This window comes from Crocuta crocuta, unplaced genomic scaffold (assembly GCF_008692635.1).
Source record: "Crocuta crocuta isolate KB4526 unplaced genomic scaffold, BGI_CrCroc_1.0 scaffold230, whole genome shotgun sequence".
In the NCBI taxonomy this organism is placed as follows: domain Eukaryota; kingdom Metazoa; phylum Chordata; class Mammalia; order Carnivora; family Hyaenidae; genus Crocuta; species Crocuta crocuta.
Window position 1 is genome coordinate 683002 of NW_027527393.1, and position 24789 is coordinate 707790.

Sequence of the window (24789 nt, forward strand, 5' to 3'; positions counted from 1 at the left end):
TTTCTGTTATTTTAAGTTTTATTCAACATACTTGCTTTTATTTGCTTTTCACTTGGAGCTGTTAAAGGCAAGAAATAATAAAATCTACATTAATTACAAGTCCACTGTCTCTAAAATAGTTTTAAAGTTGTTTAAAAATTTTTAAAATAATTGTACTATAACCTTGGAAACTAAGGAAAGACATAGGTCTGAGAAGGAGAAAATGCAACATTGTCCCATTTTCTTCTATATATTATAAATATACGCCATGAACCACAGATTTTTTTACACTTATATATCTTCTCCCAACACAGAATGATCATTCACAATTTATTCATTTTGTTTTGCATTTTAAATTAGCCAAGAATCTAATTGTTTTTATATACAAGCCAATGCATTTTTCTTAAAGTTATATGAAAAGAACAAAGTGAATTGATAAATTATCCAATGGTTTGGATTTTTAAAATACAGCTAATTACTGCAAAGCTGCTACACTGTAATCATACCCTGAAATGAACAGATAATGATTTCAAGCAATTTAAGTTATTGTATTTTGCCAAGTTTAATAGCTGACAGTAATGGTTAGCTATTAAAAGTCTTGAAACTGATTACACCCATAGTCATTCTCTGTTTCTCCATGTTGATATGTTTATGTATTTACTTTTTTCTTTTTTTATTTATTTTTATTGATTGATAATATAATTTATTGTCAAATTGGCTTACATACATTGTTCATCCCAACAAGTGTCCTCCTCAATGCCCATCACCCATTTTCTCCTCTCCCCCACTCCCCCATCCACACTCAGTTTGTTCTCTGTATTTAAGAGTCTTTTGTGGTTTGCCTCCCTCCCTATAGTCTGTAACTAATTTTTTCCCCTTCTCTTCCCATGGACTTCTGTTAAGTTTCTCAAGATTCACATATGAGTGAAAACATATGATATCTGTCCTTCTCTGACTGACTTATTTCACTCAGCATAACACCTTCCAGATCCATCCACGTTGTTGCAGATGGCATGATTTCATTCTTTCTCACTACAATCCTTCCTAAAGGATAAGTAATATCAACATTAATGTGAAATCGTAAAATGTGTGATCATTTCATCTTGAAAATTATTTAAAACTCATTCCCATTTAATTTTTAATGTGATTATTCTATTTGATGTTTCTCATTTCATGTGATAAACCATTATCAAGTGCCTACTGTGTGCTTGGCATTAAAATAGACACTCTAATTTCTGACTATATATTAAGTGCTATTATAAAGGAAAGAAGATGATGCTATGGAAGCTAGTTCAAGGGAGAACAAAATGGATTTGGGTTGTCTAGGGAGGTTTTACAAACTTAGAAGAAGAATAAGAAATGTAGCTTTGAACCTGTGTTTTGCTGTGGTCTGTGTTGGGGTAGTAAATAGTGGTGCTATATTTGTATGGTTATTTACATAACACTGAATAAATGTTAATTTCCATTTAAGTGCAATAAAATGTTATTTCCATTTAAATACAATAAAATACAAGCACACACACACACACGCAAACACACGCACACCCACACACACGAAAACTCAATGAAGTACCTTGAGTAGAAATTTGCAAAATTAGTAGGTAATATTTCAAAATTAAGTCAATAAAATAAGTTTAGAAACTTGCATTTATTTTCATTCAAAATAACTAATCTGCAGGCTAAATGCTACAAACCTTTAAGAAAACTATTTGATATTCATACCTACTGCATTTCATACCTACTGCATTTTTAGAATTGTTTGTTTGTATGTGTGTTTTACTGATTGTCTGATTTTCAATTCAATTTTCCCCCATTAGAATGTAAATATATTGAGGGCAAAATCTATCTCTACTTTCATTGCAGCTCCCCTGAGTACTCAAGAAATGTCATTAAGCAACATTTTGAATAGGGAGAGAATATTTGCTGGAATTGAATATTCCATATTTTACAAGTAAAGCAATATTGGATGCACTTATAGAAAGTGGTTTTTCTGTTGTTTTGGTTTTTGTTTTGTTTTGTTTTGTTTTCTACACTAAACACTGCTTCTCAAACACTATTATGAAAAATTCACTGGGGACCTTAGGAAGCTGCAGATTCTGATTCAGTCACTCCAGGATGGAGGATGCTAACAACCTGGTGTTGCTGGTTCACAAACATACACTGGGTAGCAAGAGTGGAACAAATTATTTGTCTTTCATTTTCTAAAACTTCATTGGTGCTAACTCTATGTCAAGAACTTGAAAGAAGGACTACAGGATGGAGGGGTTTCCTATCCTTTCCTGCCATGGTTCTTACCACTTGTCTGAGGCTGCAGCATTAATAACCATTGGACATCAGGTTGAAAGAACCCAGCAACATCAGACTAACTCACCTGAATGTTCCTTCTTTGATGACTTTGCTGTATCAAACAAGAAAAAAAAATCAAAATTCCAAGCCATTCTATGGCAATTCAGTATTCAATTGTAAATTAAGTAATAACATGAAAGTAAGATAGAGGAATTTAAAAACAGTTACCTGGTTCCACATGTTTGTCTTTCTTTTCCTGTTCTGAAACATATTATCATTGTTGTTATTATTATTACCATCATTATTATTATTCCAATTTTATATGTCATAATTTAATTGCTTTAACACAAAGAAACATGTATGTGCTAATGCTGTACTCAGCACCTGAAAATTGTCATGAAAAGACTAAGAGTGTCTACTTAAATCTTTCCTTCTGTTTCCCTCATGGAGTTCCTGCACAGAACAGCATAGAAATATTCTATATAAGAGGAATTAAAATTTTTCGTGGGTTATAAAGCAAAGAAAATTAAATAGGGTCTATAAAGGCTGGAAAATAATTAATTTCCTATTGTATTAGATCAATGTGAAATAAATTTGGGGTAAAAAATAAGCACAGGAGATAATTATTGCAGCTGTTTTAAAATAATTTTCAGATAAAGATGAACAGATTTCATATGGACTTCCTCTTTGAAGTTGAAATCTTTTTATCTTATATTCATTTAGCTAAGGCAAAGGCTTTGCTGAGGAGACTAAAATAGACTGAATTTTCAGGGGAAAGCAAAACACACATCCCATGTTTTTAGGACAAATGCTCCATACAGAGTCCTTTTTAGATAGTGTTTTTTTTTTTAAGAATCCAGTTTTGCCAATATTGGTGTGAGGTAAAGCATTATTCTGGCCTCAAGAATAAGATGGCATTTATAATATAATAAGCACTAATTTTATATAAAGTGCAAGTACTAATTTTACATGGAGTGCTATTATCTATAATCCTATTTTTTTTTGCCTTGACAAGCTTGTCAAATTAGTTTAAAAGAAGAGTTTCAAGAAGTGTTTTAACATAGGTGTATTATTACTGGATTTTTAAAAGAGCAGGTAGGTGAAGATTTCTTAAAGTTGCATTCAATGAATACATTTTGGAGACTAGAAGATGTTTATGGTGAAAGAATTTTAAGAACCATATTTTATAAGCATAGAGTGCCATCAAATCTCTCTGGTCATCTCATCAGCTGCTCAAGTGTATAATTTGTTTATCAAAGTGTAGTCATGTTAAGTATAATGAGCAATTTATCCACTCACAACATTGCATCTAGGCAGCAAAACAAATAAAACAAGTGAGTTGACCGAGTGTTACAAGTCAAAAAGCAGACACTTGAGGGACTTAGCTAAAATTAAACACAGTAAGAACATTCCCAAAAGTTGTTTGAAAAACATGGAGTAACTAAATGTGTTGCTTAATTTACTACAGGACTGAAGCACCAATCACATAACATTTCTAAGAAATTTGCAGTGATGACAGTCAAAAACATAGTGGAAGTAATCTGGATATGCATCAAAATTGAATCCCAGAGATACGTGAGATTTCAAAGTTAAAACAAGGACCTTCCAATCAACATGAGAAAGCCATTATATAAGCAAAAAAGTATCTGTGCTAACTTGGAACATGAAGAAAAATGCTATTGAGAGCATTTATTATATGGGACAATTCAGGAGGTAATTATTGAATGATCTTTAATAAACATAAATTTGTTTACCCTTTAATTCAACAGGGACTGCCAAATCATATCTATGATTGATTTTTTTTACTTCTTATTCTGAAAAAATTATAGATCATGAATTTTCAAAACTGTGTATAGGAAGGTCCCATGTACTCTTCACTCTGCTTCCCCACCATGATTTTTTTTAAGTAAAAAAACAAGCATCTTAATTGTGATGACTAGGAAAGTAAAAGCAAAACAAGAGTAAAAAGTTAGAGATGTGTAATTGAATAAAGCAATCTTAAAGACAAAAAATGAAATCAAACAAATTAAAAGATACAACATTAACAACAATAAAAGCAAATCTAGATGATAAACCAGGACAAATAAGTTAATTTAGTAATAATTAATAGTTGTTTAAAGGAAAATTCTTTTTCTTTTTCCTATTCCTGCCCAAGTCAAAATCCACTGAATTTCTCAATAAGGGAAGCAGCTGACGTGTAAATGAATGCTTGGGAAGGCATATTTTTTCTTAAATTAAAGCTACCAACTCTCCCAAGATTGCTAAGGAGGTGCAGTGTATCTGCGGGATCTTTTAAATTATACAAACTGCAATAAAGCAAGGGCCTTCGGGTTATATGTGTATGCATATATTATTTAACATCATTTTTCAAATCTCCAGTTGTCCTTCAATGTCCTGCAATGGTTTATAGAGTGTTCTGTATCCGTGTGCTCAGGCTCATCAGCACAGTGCACACACATAAATCTGAAACTGAAGGAACACATACTTCTTTATAGATAGATTGCTCCCCCTGGCTGAGTTGCACTACAACTTCATGATTCATCCCACAGAACATTTCAGAGCATTTTTATGATATAGAATGCCTCACTGTCCTAAGCTTTTGCAGGACCAAAACATACATAAAGTTTTCAAAAATGGTATGTATTTTAAACCAGATGTTTTTAAGTATCACTGGGATCCTTAAAAGCTCTACATTTCTGGGAATGTGATGATTTTTAATGGCCGATCGAGTAGGGTCAGGTTGGGGTTTTTGTTTCCATTAGTTCAATATATCCTAATGTCTTCAGAGGAGAGTGTATATTTGCAAAAAACACAACCTCAAGGCAAACAGCTTTAATACAGTGTTAAAGCAACAGTAGATGCTGCCTAAGGTATGGTTTCCAAGCAATGTTATTACAAACAGAGCTCATGTGCTTATAAGGGGGAAACCATGTTTGAACAAAATGTCATATATATCATATGAACATACCAAAATATTTATGGGTTGCAAGAAGAAAGATAATGGGAAAGAGGTTATGAAACCAGCCTGAAAAATAACTTCTATTTGGTCTTTTTTAAGGACTGAGAACTAACCAAATTACAGGAACTTTATTTACACTCACAGTTTTGGTTAATGGAATGAAGTTGTATTTTTAGTTATGAGGCTGTGGATAATATTATTAGATGATTGTATGTATTTGAAAAAGGACTTTGAGAATGATTGCCGTGTTTTTAGGTCCCTTTGATCCTCAGGTTGTGTACTTTTTCATCTTGACAGAAAAACAACAAATCGAGTTCACATGCATAGAATAAAAACAGGGATTCAAAACTGCAAGTCTATCAGCAGGCCAATTATGGTAGTAAGGAGAAAAAACATACACACAAATATACTTTGCATGTATTTCCTTACTTTTTCCTTTGGGTTGTTCTGTTGAAAGAAATAAAAAGAAAACAATTTGCTCTTAAAACTTTTAAAGATAAAACTATTCTGTGAACATATTGACTAGATTATAATTTTTCCACCCCCTTCCCCATTCTCTTCCCTTAAATTTCAGTGTTGCTCTGAGGTATTGCCGATTACTGTAGATGTTTCCATAATTTGAGAGCAAAACATTGCTTGACAATAAATTAACCTACATTGCTTAATCATTTTCAATGATTTATGCCTTGCAGTCTTCTTATACACAGGTGCACACGTAAACCCATATGAACATATACAAAAGAAACAGGTACATTTGCCAGATGAGTTATGATGCCATTCAAGACTTAAAGTAATGATTCAGTTCCTAATTGATGCTGGTGTATCCTAGATTAAGTGAATTTATGCTTTCTGGTAAAATAAATGCTTGATACTGAACATTGTTCAATTTCTTGTCAAGCAAACATTTCTTTGAAAACAATTATTGTGAAAGGTAAACATATACAATATTTATTTTTTACTTTGCTAAATATTTCTCATAGCAATATTGTCAGAAAAGATTTGACTCTTTCTCTCATTCTGAATCTTTCTCTTTCTCTCTCCTTCTCTCTTTTATCCTATATATAGTTTTTTCTTCTACAATAGTCCTTTAAGGAGAAATGCAATTTGGGGATTCATTAAGTATAAGACAGAAAAAGAAAATATTTCCAATACCTTCTATAGTTGTTTTTGTTTTCTTAGAATCTGAAAACACAAAGATAAATTATTTATAAAGATGATAAAATAATTCAACAATGTATTAGTTTACAGCAAAGTGCAGAACACTCTGAAGTAATCTTTAATAAAGTGGACCAATTGCATAGTATTCTAGGATATGAGGCTTGAAGAGAAATTACTCTGTTTTTGAGAAGATGAGTATTACAGTGAAACAGTATATAAGAAATTTTCTGAGATACAAAGATTACAAAAAAAAAGAGATGAAAGAAAATATCCATATATGATTTCCACGGAGATTACATTGTACCTATCAAAGCTAAAAATGTTTTCATAGAAAGTCAAACTGAGAAAATATATGGTCTATTCCCATAAAGATGGGCTAAAGCCCATGAATTTAGTCCGAAGTTTCAATTGTTCAATCTGGAGCCACCCAGACCTGTTTTGCACTCTCTGAACAATCAATATATTTACAATACAAATATTCAATTATTTCTAAGGAGCAAAACAGGTTGATGTTGCCATATAAGTTACTGATGAACACATTATTATACTTAGCAGCTGCCATGTAGTAATGTGTATTCAATAGCCAACAGACATCTGTTTTATTTCTTTTGTGTATTCAGCTTAGGTCTAAGAAATTTTATTCTTTTTTAGTATTTAGACCATACAATTTTCTGTACCTATCACTTGAAAAAAAAATGAGAAGTGTTGATCCCATTTTACTTTAGTATAGACGCATCTTACATTTTTTACTAGAAATATTTTGGTTTCTTTTTCTTTACCTCTTCCGTACATTAGCTTTGAAATTTTCTGGATATTACTGAAGTTAGAATTGTAATAAGAAACTATAACTTGAACATTGGAAAAGGTAGATAATGGTTTTCTGGATGATAATTATATACTTTAGAACTAAGGATAGTAGACATTCACTAATAATATGTAAGTTAATGGCTTATATGTCATATAGGGATGGTTAGTTCTCTGATTTTATTTTCATAATGAAGTAATGGAGCTAAAATGTTTAAAGATGACAATGAATAGGAGTTTGTCCACAAAAAGCAGTTAGAGCATCAACTGAGTTGTTTAAAAAAATGATAACCAATGACAGTAATAGTGTTGTAAAAGTAAAAACTCACTTTCATACAAGTATAAGCTAGAAACACATTTTAGGAAAGCAACTGGAGAAAGAACCTAGAAAGTCATAAAAATGAGTATATGCTTTTGATATAGTAAGTTCACTACCAGAAATTCAAAGAGAAAAATGGAAAATTGTTATAAAAATATATATAGGAAGAGACTTTCCATGACATTGTTTTATATCTCTAAATAATGGTAATAGTAACCCTCTGAACAGTAGCGGAACTGTTAAAGAGTTCATAGGATATCAACATAACAGAAAAACACACAGTCATTAAAATAATATTTTTGCAACTCTTTCTCTGTGAATTTCTAATTTTTCTGTAATAGGGATATGTTTCATGTACAAAGGAAAAACAAACAAGCCTTATTTTGAAAAATAGTAAGTCCTTGGAACAGAACATTTACGTATTGAGTAAACATCTATTAAGCACTATTATGCCCAGCATGGCACAGTATAAAGAATATTAGACTAGACTTTTCTTAATATCCTTCCCACACACTCAAAAAATATTTTTCTTGATATTTAGTTTCTCATCTGGAACTATAATTGAGTAGGTTAAATTTGCTATTTAAATGTGTTTTATAAGCAATTTCTCATTCATTTCCTTCCTGAGTAATTACTCTAATAAGATAAACAAGTAACACAAATATATAGAAAATATTAAATAATTTCATATAAGAATATGATAAATATCTTACTCATATGTCTAACATTTCATGAGTAATACAGACAGGGATTTGTATAGCACATCAGCTGAAACTATGAAGTGAAACTTTCAATGATCATTATGAATTCGTTCGGCTCCAGTATACTGAAGTAGGATTTCTTCCTGCCCAAAAGGTCATGCGACTCTCAGAGTAATCTTTTCAGCCTAGAATACAGCCAATATGGAAAACACAGGAAGATTATTGTGGGCAAATGGTTATTCAGGAATACAACTGAATAGGGCATGTTGGTGGTTCAGTCGGTTGAGTCTGACTTTGGCTCAGGTCATGATCTCTTGGTTTGTGAGTTCGAGCCCCACGTCAGAGAGCCTGGAGGCTGCTTTGATTCTCTGTCTCTGTATCTCTCTCTCTCTCTCTGCCACTGGCCTACTTGTGCTTTGTTTCTCTCTCTCTCAAAAATAAAATAAAATTAAAAAAAATTTTTTTAAAGGAATACAATTGAAAATAAAGTTTGGGAAGACTGGTGGGAGAGACAGAGAGATGACAGATGAAAAGATTATTTCCACCACCACCCCTATTCTCTGACTAGATGCTGGCATGGAGTAGGTGTCGAAAACTAAATACAATATGTGTATCTGTGACATGTTTATTGTTTTAATCAGCAGTCTTTTTCCTTCATAATAGAAGTTGGTAATATAATGTAGTAAATATCAATTATACTGATAGGAAAGATAAAAAAAATTTGAAGCCCAGGATCAGATAAGTATAAAACTTATTCAGATAAAGTAAAATACTTCATGAAGAAGAAATGTAGCAAGATAACCAGCCTTGATTTAACCAAGTAGGTCGTTCAAAAGTTAACTACATTTGTTTTAAAAATTGGGAGCTATAGTGAAATTAACCTAAAATGCCATTATAAAATAGTGTTTTAGGGCTAGGAGTCAACAGAACAGCAGACTTCTACAACTAAAACACCTGAGCAACAAAAAACATAATGCTTGGAACTGAAAGATCACATACTGACCCTGAAAAGCTATTAGTACCAGCCGTTAATACTCAGGCTATTAAATTTCATTATACCTTCTCAACATTCTGCTGAAACAGCTTAAAAATATTATAAAGGCTTAGTAAGTGAATATACTTCCCTAAAGACCATATGCCCAATAATCTGAACAACAGTCTTTTATTAAGAATATCAAGGCTCACAGCAGCTGTGATTTAAAAGAAGTGATGTGTTTGCAATCTGTTCAATTCATCATTCACTCATCACTGGCAATGCACAGTAGTCTCCCTCATCCAAGGGGGATACATTCCAGACTCCCACTGGATGCCTGAAACCGCAGATAGTACCAAACCCCATATATACTGTTTTTTTTCCTCTACATGCATACCTATGATAAAATTTAATTTATAAATTAGGCACAGCAAATGATTAGTAATAATAATAATAAAATAGAAAAATTATAACAGTGCACTCTAATAAAAGTCATGTGAATATGGTCTCTCTTAAAATATCTTACTACACTGTGTTCCCCTTATTGGATAATGTGAAATGATAAAATGCCTGTGTGATGACATTATGACTAACTTGAGACTGCTATGGACCTTCTAGCCTTGTGTCAGAAGCAGGATCATTTGCTTCTAGGTGGTAGTTGGCCCCAAGGGATTGAAACTGACACAAATGAAGCCACGCAGAAAGGGGGACTACTGTATCAGGTATGGTCTATTATATTCCTAATATATGCCAGAGAAAAATAAATATCAGTTATATTGAAAGGAAAAATTAATTCTATGTAGTCTAATAATGGAGGTGATGAAGTACTCCATTTTCTTTGTGTAACTTGCAGCATTGACACCTTTACTCAGTTACAATAACAGATATTTTGCTATGTTTTTCAACACAATCTCTCTTCAGATCTCAATTCTGAAGCTCTAGAACCTAGAATTAATTCTCACATGCATTCAGCTCTCCTCACTCTTGTTCTAGCTATAATAAATGAGAAATGTAACCTGGTTCATTCTCAATGGAACTGTGTCCTTCAGAAGATAAATTGTATTGCAAAAAAACTCAAAGGCTTTCCAGGCCCTAAGAATTCATAATGAAGCTAAGATTAAGTGAATGGGATCTACCTGGATCTGCTACTGCAACCCAGGTAGGAGCTAGTGATCAAAATATACCTATGATGAAATTGTCAGTTTTTGGTTATGATTTCTCCGACCTAAAAACCTCATTCGAATATAACTTCTAATAATAATTTAAAAAATTCTTCCCTGCCTGGGATGTGGAAAATTAAATACCTACTCAATTTTTTTGTGGCTCTCATATTGGTCTTAAGAGTCCTTGATATTATTGATTCATTCACAGAATAAATATTTATTAAGAAATGTGATAACTGAGAAAATGTGTTAGTCCCAAAAGGAAATGAAACTGACTTAGACATGGTCAGAAGTTTTAAAGTCAATTAGAGTATAAGGAACTTGAATACTAGTAATACGAAGTACAACGTGGCAAGATATAAGTGGCATTATAAATGAAAAAGAAAGTATATTTAATTGAGAGGATCAGGCAGATGTCTTAGAGGAAGTAGAATTTTTCCTGAGCCCTAAAAACATTGAATAAAACATCGAAGGAAAAGGAAAGGAAAAGCTCTGCTCTGATAACAGCAGGAACAAAGGCAAGGCAGCAAGTTCTATGTGTAAACTTGAGAATGGCTTGTTATGGAAGTATGTGATACATAAAGAAAAAAAAGTTGGTAGAAGTATACAAAAAAGTTTCCACCATGGTGTCATGGTGGCCATCCACATATCCATATAGGCCATTCAGGCCAAGTTTTAAACCAGAGCTAATGTGAGTCTCAGAAGAATACCTCATGATCCTTCCAGAACATAAAACAATGCGAGGCTGTCATAGACAGCTTCTTATCGCCTCCTGAGTTCTCCTGCCTAGAACCCTTGAGAATAGAATTGCAGACCATGAAACCATGTGACTGTGGTCTAGAAATGGCTCCTCAGCACTGAAATATTCTTAACTGGTGTTGCATTCTCTGGCCTCTTTGGCAGGATGTCATCGTTTTTCGGTGTGTAGGGCAAGAACCATGATGTGCTGGAACTTTTAGCTACTCTTGCTTTTGCTGACCATGAAGAATTAATGATAATTAATGGTAATTTTACTTACCATGAAAGTAATCAATTGTCTCTATCTCCAAAGGGCTCATTGTATCTTTACTGGCAGAATTATATAGGCCTTGGCTTTGACTTTGTCTAGATGTGTGCATGACAGGAGGTTAGAAAACAGAATACAGGGATTTGGATTTTAGTTTAAGGCCTGTAGACTATAATCTGTGGTCAATGTGGAGCTAGTGAATATTTTAAGTAGCTAACAACAGGAAAAATTTTATGAAGCCAGTTCAATATTTTGGAGGAAAGTATTTAGAGAAAATATTATAGGCAGGATTATTTAGGTTAGAGCTTCTCAAACTGTTTCATCTCAGAAATCCTTTAACTTAATTCACAATTTTAAAAGACCCCAAACAGCTTTTATTTATGCAGTTTCTATCTATTAATGTTTATAATTTTAAAAATTAAAGTTGAGGGGCACCTGAGTGGCTCAGTTGGTTAAGTATCTGGCTCTGGATTTAAGCTCAGGTCATGATCTCGTGGTTTGTGGGTTCAAGCCCCGCTTTAGACTCTGTGTGGTGACAGTGTGGTGCCTACTTGGGATTTTTCTCCCCCCCTTTCTTAAAATAAATAAATTAATTAAAAAAATTAAAGCTGACATTGAGGAGGGCACTTGTTGGGATGAGCACCAGTGTAAGCCAATTTGACAATAAATTATATTAATAAAAGCACATATAATAAAAACAGATAAATAAATAATAAATTAAAATTTAAAGTTGATAAAAATTTTTAAAATATATTTGCTTATGCATTTATTAAAAAAGGATAAACCTGTTACATGTTAACATAAATATTTTTATGATAAATATATTTTCCAATACAAAAAGTGATGAGATGACTGACTCTGTTTCACACTTCTGTGAATCTTATTAATGTCTAGCTTAATGAGAAGATGGTTGGATTTGCATATCTGCTTAAGTATTCAATCTGTTGCAGAATCACAAATTATGTAGCCTCTGGAAAATGCCAGGGCATACTCATGGGAGGATGAGAATGAACAAGGCACACGAGGAATTCATATCTTTATTAATATAGTTTTGACCTTGAGGAACCACTGAGAGGGTCTCAGGGACCCCAGGAGTCCTTGACCACATTTCAAGGACCCGTGACTTCAGAGATGATTGTCCTAGTTCACATGAGAAGTTAGAAAAACCGATGTAAGGCCACAAACGGCAATGTGAGGTGAGAGCTACAGGGAATGAAGATCAGCCGTTCTCACTATTTTAGGCAAGATTAAACAAAAGAGAGTTCAGCCAAATTAAAAATTCCAGAAGACAAAAATGTCAGAGCCAAAGGAATAACAGAGATTGAAGCTTACCCCAGGATTTGAGTCTCCACGTCTACAAGGAGAGTGGGGCAATGATGTAAGAAATAGAGAATAAGCACATTTGTAGTGAAAAGTGCAATTTAATGGGACTTTGACTTTGAGAACTAATGAAAAATAGGAAAAATTGTGTGTTAACAGATAACAAGTTAAGTATCTGTAGGGGGAGAAAGAGTGGCATACGGGGGAAATTTCAGTAGAAAAAGGCTTGCAAAATGACCCCAGTTGAATATTCAAAAATGTCACTCCACTTAAGCTAAGAGATGGTGGTTCTGATGCCCAAAGTCCGAAGAACAGTAAAGGTGATGGGCAAAGCTCAGTGCCCCCAAGAGTCTCTCTTGTTAAGATTTCTAAAAGAGACTTGAAGGGACATAGGGGGGATAAGATCTTAAGATGAAAAGTTAATCTTCAGAGTTCACTATGCAAAAAGCTCTTTGCCTCCTGGTGCCCAGATCATCTTTGATAATAAGGAAATTGGTATGCACTTTTTAAAATGCATTTTAAAATTCACTAACAAAAGAACTTCCCACAGCATTCTAAGCCTTAAAGCCCTCCTGATTCTCCTCTAAGAACGTTGCCAACCATTAATATCTTTGAATTATACCCCAAAAGTTTGAGTGTGAGTAGAAATAAACTTTGTATAAAAGTAAATGTTGAAAATTCAAGTTGTATCTGGTGATTTGTACAAATATGCCTCATTTGAATTGACATGTGCTTCCTGCCTCTAGGGAAAAAATTTCAAATCTTATTGAGATTATAGAAAATAAGAAACAAGAGCCTAAAAGCTTACCACCGTATACCTCCCTAACCTGCTTAACAGAAGCAAGGGAAATAGAAGCTCATGAAACAAAATCAAATGACTGGCTAGAATAGCTGGACATTGAATCTGTTCTCCTTTATGTATCGGAAACAATGAAAATTATTCTAGATAGCTATCTTGTTTCTCAAACATCATAATCTTTAAAATTATAAAACTTTTCCAAATAGGAGATAAAAGATAATCTATGAAACTCTTTGAAAATAATAATAATAATAATAATAACAGTATGTATTTTATACATTTTATACCTGGTGGTGAATACTGAATTGCTTGAATCTCCCTGGCAAAACTGTGCCTAAGCTCTCCAAGCTCTTCCAAATATTGCATATTGATTATCAACAATTTCTCAAAAAAAAAAAAAAAAGGAGAAGAAGAAGAAGAAGAAGAAGAAGAAGAAAATGAGGCATCTAATCCAAGAAAAATAGAACAAAAAGTCCTCGAGGCATGGCAATGAGGAAAAAGAATCATATAGCCTAATATTATTCAGTTAGTAATTTGGCTACTGTTTTGTATACCCAAAGGTCTTTTAATACTTTGGTTTGAATACTAATAAATGGAAATATAATTGTTCATATTATTCTTCTTTCCTAACTTAAATGGTAAATTGTTCTTTATTCCCAAGAAAGAATGGTAGGAGAAAGATGAACATTTTTGAGAAGTTACTGTCTATCAAAAACTGTGCCAAGAAATTACTACCTCTTTTTTTCTTGCAACATTACTGTATCCTCATCACAGTGTTGATCATGAAAGTGAAATAATTTCTAGAATACACTGAAAGATTTGCTACGTTTACATGGGTAATTAATACTGACTTCAATCTCTTAAAAGAAACACACTACTACAGAAATCGGTTGCATTTTTATACACCAATGATGAAGCAACAGAAANCTAATGTGTCTGTAGGCTTTATTCTAATACCATGGTTTTGCTCTCTCTGAACAAATAACGACCAACTAAAATATTTTTTCTGTCTCATATTTATGAACTCTTAGATTTTTGTTTAATAGAAGCAGAATGTGACTCCCAAACTATGATTATTCAAAATTCTGATAATGCTAAATATAAAATATAACACTTGCTTTCCATTTTTCTCAAATTACATGAACGCTAATTAGATACAATTGTCATTTTCAAAGTTAGCAATGGTTGCTTATGTCTTCATACTATTTTTACTAAGAAAATAAGCCTGGATTAATAAACAGTGGTGATATTTAGATCCTGTCTAAGTATTCTCAGGGTGCATAGGAAACATCTCTGTAAATAAAATCACAGTGACTGAGATGGGCTTAATATTTCCCTTAGCTTGAATAAATTTTAGACAGGTGCCTTCCTAATTGTAGGCTCTCAACTTCCCATTTATTAGTACATTTACTTTAGAAAACGTACGATTGTAAAGTCTTTTCTTATTTTTTTTAATGTTTATTTTTGAGAGGAAGAGAGAGAGCACAAGGAAGGGAGGGACAGAGAGAGAGGGAGACAAAGAAACAGATGCAACCTCCATGCTCTGAGCTGTCAGCACAGAGCCCAATGTGGGGCTCTAACCCACAAACTATGAGATCATGGCCTGAGCCGAAGTTGACACTTAACTGACTGAGCTGCCCAGACACCACTAGAAACCTTGCAATTGTAAATTCTTTCTCTATTCCTTTGAAATATAGATTTATACCTGGAAATATCTTTCTCAAGACCGAAAAAAAAAAATGTAATGAGGCATCCTTTTGAAATTTAATTATCAAAAGACACAGTGCCCTTATCTCCCAGTCTATGTGGGAGGGTAGGAGCCTAACTTCAATAAGCAACAATTAGTAACACAGATGGCCTAATCACAATGACCCATGCTCCATGCCCCAATCACCCTACGTCTTCTGGTACTTTTCCACTAGCTCATCTCAGAGCTTTAAAATTCTTAGGCTTTTTGTTACAGTGGTGTTAAGAGTTCAACTTCCAGTACAATGGACTTGGGCCCTATTGCAACAGTCTTAAATAAAATCTTCCTTACCTGTTAAATTCCATTGGGTGCAAGTTTTCTTTGATAGCAAGAATATTTTACTCTACCTCAAGACACTCTGACAAAAGGAGGCGGTGTGCTGTGGATGGGCTATGACTTATTTGCAACTTAATAGAACAAAGTAGCATCTGCTACTGGTGATTTGCTTGACATTGGTCATTTGCTGGTCAGTGTCAGAGATATAAGTAGTTAATATAGTAAAATAGTCTGTATTTTTCATATTTTTGAAATTTGATAAAACCTCTAATGGAATGGAAGTTCTGGGATTTTGAGAGATTATGTTTTATCACCTTTATCTTAAGAGAGATGAGATTTAAAATTTATTTTTGAGGGGCACCTGGGTGGCTCAGTTGGTTAAGCGACTGACTCCTTATATCAGCTCAGGTCATGATCTCATGGTCTGGGAGTTCAAGCCTGTGCTGACAGTGCAGAGCTTGCTTGGGATTCTCTCTCTCTCTCCCCCCTCTCTCTCTACCCCTCTGACACTCATGCTATCTCTGTCTCTCTCAAAATAAATAAATAAACATGCGGCACCTGGGTGGCACAGTCAGTTGAGCTTCCAACTTTGGCTCAGGTCATGATCTCATGGCTCATGGGTTCGAACCCCACTTTAGGCTCTGTGCTGACAGCTCAGCCTGAAGCCTGCTTCAGATTCTGTGTCTCCCTCTCTCTGCCCCTCCCTCACTCATGCTCTGTATCTCTCTGTCTCAAAAATAAATAAACATTGAAAAAATTTTTTAAGTAACAAAAATAATTTTTTAATTAAAAAATAATTTTTTGAAAAGTAGTTTACCCATTTACATGAAGTAAAGTAGAAAAATACATTTATGAGAAATGTGTGCATAACAGAGATCCTGTTACCCATAGAAAATACAGACAAGATGGTAGTCAAAATCCAACACTGATTTTTGGTAAACTGTTTACACAAAAGGCATAGTGGAATTTTTGCATTAAACATACCTTCCTTCTTTTCATCTTTTTTGGCTGTTGCTGAAATAAGATAAATAAAATCATGTTAAGACAATATTAAATGATCATTCTTCAGTATGCTCCTGGGAATCTGAGAAAGCATTCCATGTATTCATAAATTGAGTGGTTATCTATACATAAATTAATGCATTTAAATATGCAATAAGAGAATAACCTGAAAATATTATTTCATATGAGGGTTTTGTAAAAACTCAGATATGAGCATAAAACCAAAAAAAGAATTAAAAAATATGTCATTACATAGACAAGGAGTCAAATTAATAAGTACGGTATGTGTTTCATATAAGTTCATTTTAGGTTTGAAATTGTTATATCTGAGAAAACCACAAACACTTCTAGAAGAATATGTCTGGATCTATGCCCAGAATGAATGTAATATTTTATAAATTATCTCTGCCTAGCTACTAAAAAATTATGTACCAATTTATTATATGCATTTACAGTAGTGTGTTTAAAATGTACCATTTCAGCAAGGGATAATGACAGTCCCACCTTCCTTATAGCAAATGTACACCACCTCTACACAGAGAAAAGGCAAGGAACACTTTAATCGTCTTTGAAATCTGACTTCCTCTGTGGTGGAATTCATTTAATCTTGGATCATGAATCTAATTCTGGGTCTAGGTTGTAACATATATTTGTTACCAAAAACATGTAGGGTTAGCTTCGGATTGCTCCAAGCAAGATGCCTCTTTGTTCTGTATAAAGTTCATTCGGGAGCGAAACCCACTCAAAGAAGCCTTAGGCCACATAAATTGAATCAGAGATTGTGCACATCCTCTTAAAGTAATCTTGCCTGAGTGAATCAGAATTTGGGGGATGGGGTCATTTGGTTCCAGCTCATGGTTCATGAGATTGAGTACCAAGTGGGGCTCTGTGCTGACAGTGAAGAGCTGCTTGGGATTCTCTCTCTCTTTCTCTTTTTGTCCCTTCCACTGTCTCTAAAAATAAACAAATAAACTAAAAAAAAAAAAAAAAAGNAAGACTACTTTGGGTGTTTAGTTTGGGCTACACTTACTAAAGCACCTTCATGTACAGCTTCTCTGTGGGGCTTTACAGCAGCCTTCTGAGGAAAGTAGCCCAGAGTAAGAAACCTACCTTACAGACAGTAAATGGTTTGCACATGCTTATATAGAAAGAACTAACAGAGTTAGGTCTAAAACTCAGGAACAAAAGACTGCACGGGAATATATTTAAATTTATTAATTTAATTTACTATAGGTGTTTGTTTTCTATTTTCTAAATGTTATTAAATGTTGTTACTTTTGTTGTTAAAATTTATTTCACAAACAAAATAATTCTATCTTGTAACATTTGTTCCTTTTAATGGGGTTTTAACTGTAATATACAAAATGTATAAAGGATCTACATTTATATTTTTAATTTAAAGCATCCATCTAATCCAATGACATAATGAGGATAATAATAAAGAGAACAACTAAAAAGAATTTGAAGATAAGAGCAACACTGGATAGATTTAAAAGGCACAAGGCATAATTTCAGCAAACCCTGTAGGTTTGACTCGGTAGACTTATTTGTTGTTAGTGCTTTACTTTACAAGTATGAATTTCCTCCAAGATGCTTTGTAATTTTCAAAATCATCCAACAAGCATATATTTTGATTATGGAATTCACTAATTCTTGTATTTTGCCTGGAATTTGTTTAGTAAAGAAAAAAATGAAATGGATGTACCCTTTTATTTACTGCAAGACATACTTTATTTTGTTTTTCTCTTATATACTTATCTCTACAGTACTTCTCATAATTTGAGTCTCCAGTAAGTTGGATCAAAGGATTTTGGTAGAGAGCTCTTTAAACAAAAACAGAATAACAAATTCACAAATTAAAAATTGCTGTCCTGGGGCACCTGGGTGGCTTAATCGATTAAGTGTCCGACTCAGGTCACAATCTCACAGTTCATGGGATTGAGCCCCACATTGGGATCTGTGCTGACAGTGCAGAGCCTACCTGCTATTCTCTCTCTCCCCCTCTCTCTGTGCCTCCCCTGCTCTCTCTCTCTCAAAATAAAGAAATAAACTTAAATTTTTTTTTTTTAAATTGCTGTCCAGGGATACCTGGGTGGTTCAGTTGATCAAACGTTCAATTCTTGATTTCAGCTCAGGTTAAGATCTTATGATTCATGAAATTGAGCCCATGTTGGGCTCCGTGCTGATAGGGTGGAGACTGCTTGGGATCCTCTCCCTCCCTCTCTTTCTTCTCTTCCCTAGCTCTCTTTTTCTCTTTCTCCAAAAATAAATAAACTTTAAAGAAAAAATTGCCGTCCAGAAAGTCCTGGGAGAGGCCCAGGCAAAGGAGTGGTCATAAACTTCATCAGGATAGCAATAAACATACTTGTTAAGAAGGACAACCAATGCCGGAAAGAGGATTGAGAACATGAATACATTTTGAAAACCTGTTATCTCTTCTGAATTCTACAGAGAAGAAAAGCCCTCCAAAAATAGGCAAAATCCTTTGCAGCTTTTTTTTTTTAAATTTCTAAAATAATCTAAGAACAACGCATTCATATGCAAGTGCAGGCATGTGGGTATGTGTACAAGTGCTCCTCTTTCCCACTCTCATATTCTTCAATAGATTCAGTTTTAAACTCTGCAGTAACAAGAGCTGAATGATGTTTGGCCTATTCCTTCATAGCTGACACTGGCTTTGCTTCTTGCCTTGTGTTCCTTAAAATGAGTGGCTTTTATTCAGAGCCGTCTGGAAAGCCATGTGGTCTGTCAAGCTGGATTCCACTCCAGAAGTTAATCGAAACCAGGCTTTCGGGATCCAACTGCTTCCAGAATGGCTTTCTGACTTTTGCTCCATGGGTCCCACTGCAGACTCTCATTCATCTCACCTATTCTACTTCACTGAATTATGTGGCTCAATGGCTCCTGACTCCTCGGTCTGCTGAGTAGACATGATTCTTCAGTATGGGCTCTTTATTTTCATATTCCAATGAGACTGCAATGGTTAACATTTTAGTTGTCTTGTTCTCTTTCTATTTTCTACCTACAATTGTTCAAAGACTTTTAATATTTGTTTTATAAGTCCAAAGGGGAAAAAAAAGCCACTGGAAATACGCTAACACAGATGCATATAGACTCATCTTTTAAGGTGATTTCTGTCCTTCCTTGAACATTTCATTGTGAGCAAGTGTCTGCCCAACCATTGCATCTACACGATTAAAAAATAGTTCCTTATTTTTCTTTTCACTTTCTCATTTTAGTCTAATTCCATTTCTTCAACACAGTTTATTATGTAATGTCAATGAATCAGATTGATCTCCCACCTAAGTTCTTATTGGCTACAGGAAATTCGCTGCTTGGATGACCCTCCATCTGCTCAGCATAAAGCTGTCCAAAAATGAATCCTCATCTCCTCCCATAAGTTAGTTCCTTTTCCTGGGACCTATTTTTTTCCTAAGTTTTTAATGTTCATTCATTTTTGAGAGAGAGAAAGAGAGAGGGCATATGACTGGGCAAAGGGCAGAAAGAGGAAGAGACAGAATCACAAGTAGTCTCCAGGCTCCAAGCTGTCAGTACAGAGTAAGGTTCGAACACACAAACCATGAGATCATGACCTGAGCCAAAGTCAGATGCTTAACCAACTGAGCCACCCAGGCGCCTACTCTGGAACTTATTTTTGACAGTTATAATCATCCTATTCAACCAGGCTCAAAATCTCAGTACAATTTTTAATCCTTCTTTTGTCTCATTCTATATATTCTATCAAATATTATTTTTTCAAAATATCCATCTTAGCTGCATTTTTCCCAAGTCACTGACACCATCATAGTTGAGGTTGTCTCACGGTTCGTGGGTTCAAGCCCCACCTCGGGCTCTGTGTTGACAGCTAGCTCAGAGCCTGGGGCCTGCTTCGGATTCTGTGTCTCCTTTTCTCTCTTACCCTCCCCTGCTCAAGCTGCCTCTCTCTCTCTCCCTCTTTCTCTCTCTTTCTCTCTCTCTCTCTTTCTCTTTCTCTCAGAAATAAGTAAAACATTAAAAAAAAAGAAATAATATTAACTTAATAACATTCTGATTGATTTCTCTAATATGACACAAATTACAAGCTATAATGGGAAACATTATATTTATTTGTATATCTCTATCAATCTTTCTATCATCTATCAATCAATATATGGCTTAATTTTGGAAATAAAAGTAAAAGCTCCATGATGGAAAGTTGGAGTCAACATACTAATTCTTGGGTCCTTCATGGTTCCTCCAAGTACTAAAAATAAATAACATGAAATGTGTATTGTAATGCAACAATATTTTCTGCAATAACCCAGCAGATGGTGCTATTCTGCAATAAACAGCTTTTGCTTTTGTCAATAGAATGCTATGTACTTTTTAAAAAGAAAGAAATAGAATGTTTGAAGTGTTTTATTGCTTACCTTGTGCTGCAACTTTTGTAGTCCCTTGTTTGGTTTCAGGAGCTTTCCCTGGCTCTTATAAAGAAAAAGGTAAATAAATTACCATGTTGATCTATTTCAGAAAGATATTTAACTCCCCTCCCCCCCACAAGGGGAAGATTAGAACATCAAAAACAAACACAAAAAACATTGCCCTCGGCACTCGGAATCTTTGTTGTGAGATGAATACAATTGTTAAAGGGATCACCAGGAATTAAGCTTATTGAGACCAAAAAAACCCAAAAGTTTCCCCAAACTGCCTTATCGTTGACTGGCCATGGAACTCTGCATATGATTGGAACCTGAATCTGAAAAGCTCAGAATTCTTTGCAAATTATTTCTGTATTATCAGCACTTTGAAATGATGGAACATGTAGACAAAACTAAAGTGGTTCGTAGAAGGTCACTGAGTGACTAAATGAGGATAAAGCCCAGAACTACCAATATGCATTTCCAGTCTGACTCAAGATGCCATTCCTTGTACTGCCTAGATGCCCCCACCACTCCACTACTCATGAGGTCCTGGGCGGCAGTATGCATTGTGACAGAATAAGAAAACTTCATTTTGAATCTTTCTTCTGTCTTGTCTCAGGTTTCTGTTATTTTTTCATAATTTTCTCTTTGAAGAAACAGAACACAGAAACACATGTGATAAATATTTAAATGTATTATTTAATTAATTTGCATGAAAGAAAGGGGAAATAAAGATTACAAATAGCAATGCTTATTTCCCATTTTATTCAATAATGGTTCATGATTATCTTCTGTAGGTTTTTGATGATTTAATTATCATTTAATAATATGGGAAGGAAGATTTGGTCATTTGTTATAGATGTTGACCTCTGTTCATTCATTCATCACATAGTTATTTAGGACTTATTATGTATATACATTAAGTAATGTGTAAATTGCTTTTGCATTTTAAATTGTGGTAGCTAATACATACATATATATATACATATGTGTGTGTGTGTACTCAATCTTTCATTTACTCATCAAATGTTGATTACAGCTTCTTTAATATTATACCTCTAGAGTTATAAAATTGCATCAGAAAAACTTGCAAAGAATCAAAGCTTCCATGTTTTTTGGGTAAACAAAAGAGGTTTAATTTCTAACTCATACTTTACTTCTTGGTGGGTTAATTATTCATTTATATCATAATTTTTATGATTATGAAAATGCCAATTTTTATTTTGCTTTTTATAAAAAGAAATCTTATTTGATTCGTATATAATTTTATTATTACCCATTTATTATTCTGAGAAAATGTCTTTTGCCAAATTAAATTGATTTCATTTTACCTATGATCTCTTTATTACTAACTTTCATTTTTTTTCTTGAGGAAAATTCCATGCCAGCTTCACGCTAGTGCTATCTTTGTCACACCTAGTATACCTAGGATAAATCGCCTCAATAATTAGCCAAGATTTGTGTACAGGTATTGAATTTTTAAGTATTGCTCTAACCCTACACCTAAGTGACTAGCATTTAGTAGTAACTTAATAAATATTGGTAAATGAAAAAAATAGGTGAAAGGATGAAAGAATAGGTCCAAAAGATCACCAGAAGCACCCTAGACTGCTACGGTGTTTCATTCTTTAAAGATTGCAACATAGCAGGGGTGCCTGAGTGGCTCAGTTGGTTAAGTGTCCAACTTCGGCTCAGGTCATGGTCTCAACGGTTCCTGGGTTCGAGCCCCGCGTGGGGCTCTGTGCTGACAGCTAGCTCAGAGCCTAGAGCCTGTTTCAGATTCTGTGTCTTCCTCTCTCTCTGACCCTCCCCTGCTCACACTCTCTCTCTCTCTCAGAAATAAATAAAACATTAAACAGATTAAAAAAAGATTTCAACATAGCAAAGAATTGTAAAGTAGTTCCTAATTTTCAAAAAGATTTTAAAATTGCAGTCAGTATAGTACCTTAGGATTTTAACAGCTGATTTTCCTATATTCTCTTTTTCCTTTATGTTCTCTCAGATCACTGCTCCTAAAATGATCCCGTGTCCACACCTAAGATTCTATTGGAACACTCCATACACCGAACTGTGAATTAAGGGGAACTTTTCTTAGAACTCTATAACTTCTGTTGATCATTTGGTTACTCTGTCATCTGTTTTGTCCCTTAGTGGGCAGGGATCAGATCATGCCCCTGACCATTCAACGTTTTCCATTTGAATACCCTGACAGATGATAGACTTCATCTCTCAAAAGTCACATCTTCACTAACCTTACCAAATATCTGACTGTGTGCACATTGAGTGGAAATGACTTAAGGGCTCATTTCCTATGGACTCTTCTTTATGTTATGCCATAGCCCCTCTCTTCCCCACCCCCTATAAATCCACCAATCCACTAATGCACAGTGATGCATTAAAGATGCATTAAAGATACTGCATCCCAGGGAGGCACAGTAGGTTGAGCATCTAACTCTTGATTTTGGGTCCAGTCATGATCTCAGGGTCATAATATCAAGCTAAACATGGAGCCTGCTTGTGATAATGCCCCCTTCCCCCAGCTCCTCCTCCCCACTGCTCATCCACTCTCTCTCTCTAAAATAAAACTTTAAAAAATTAAAAATTGTTTCTGTTCCAAGGTAAAAGGTGTTGTTTTAAAGGGGTGATTCTACAGGCAATGTCCACCCATTTAATGGGTGCTAATTACTTTAATGGAGCTAATTCTCAAGTCTTTGGCAGTGAAATATTATTTATCACTCATAATTCCATTTACTCTTTCTCTGATCTCAAGCTTCAAGTCCATTTATATTCATTCATAAACTATTATATTAACTACATTCTAATAGGAATTAAAAGTTTAAAACTAAATGCTTTCCACCAAGTCTTCCAACTTGCATCCACCCGACCTCAGCCTCAAATCTATTGAGGACATATGCACAGGTGATCAGATTTGACATCTGCTTGACAGCATTTCGGTTTTCAAGACCACGAGGCTTTAAGGAAGCAGTTAACTCTGAGACCAGAAAGAAATGCACAGCATCAAAGCCGCCCAAAAGTCGCATAAGAGTAAAAATACATCAAATCCATAAAATCCTTATTATAAATGATTTTTCTGGCTTTTATTATTGGGATCTGTAATAGAAACCTTTTATGTAGAAAATTCAAATATATACAAAAGAAGAAGCTATAATGAGCTCCATGCTCTTAACACCCATTTAATAATTATCAAGTGATGGTCAGTCCTATTTTCTCTGTATCACTCACTACCTCCTCTACATGCATCCCAAATGAAAATTTTATTATAGCAAATGATTTTCTTTCCCAAAATATATCACTTGATAATTTTTATGGTTATATTTTTAAAATAAAATACAATGATTTAAATAAAAATATCAGATGATAAGAAAATTCAACAGAAACATAATAATTCTGAAATTGATAAGGAGACAGGATGGACCTAGATTAATATGCCAGCAGAAATCAGGCATTATTTTAGCAGAAAATAATATTTTAGCAGAAATATTATTAGCAGAAAACCAGAAAATATTTTAGCAGAAAATCATCAGAGAAATTAGTAAGTTAGTATTTTTAGCCTCCTGAAGCATGTGTTTAGGTAAACAAATTGTCATGAATCAGATATGATATAGAGAACAGTCCAATTTACAAAATTGAAAAAATATGATTCTGCAAATGTTTTGTTAAGGAATCAATTTTCACAAACAAGTTTAAATATTACTTTAATATCATGAATTCTTCATCTGTAGGACTCTGTTTATACTGACTTCTTTTATTTATTTTTTAAATGTTTATTTTTGAGAGAGAGGGAGAGGAAGAGTGCATGTCGGGGAGGGGCAGAGAGTGAGGGGGAGACATAGAATCTCTGTCAGCAGACCCCGATGCAGAGCTGGAACTTGTGAA

General features: G+C 34.1%; 1 protein-coding gene across 1 annotated transcript in view; it reads right to left on the reverse strand.

Annotated features, from left to right (window-relative positions):
* The window catches only part of TRDN (triadin), a 338537-nt gene that overhangs the window by 133023 nt on the left and 180725 nt on the right, over window positions 1–24789 (reverse strand). The window contains exons 13-19 of the mRNA XM_077752724.1: window positions 20902–20955; window positions 16475–16504; window positions 6377–6406; window positions 5654–5671; window positions 2494–2526; window positions 2351–2377; window positions 32–58 (exon numbers count right to left, since the gene is read on the reverse strand). Coding sequence (XP_077608850.1) covers window positions 32–58; window positions 2351–2377; window positions 2494–2526; window positions 5654–5671; window positions 6377–6406; window positions 16475–16504; window positions 20902–20955 — 219 coding nt within the window. The remainder of the gene's footprint in view (window positions 1–31; window positions 59–2350; window positions 2378–2493; window positions 2527–5653; window positions 5672–6376; window positions 6407–16474; window positions 16505–20901; window positions 20956–24789) is intronic.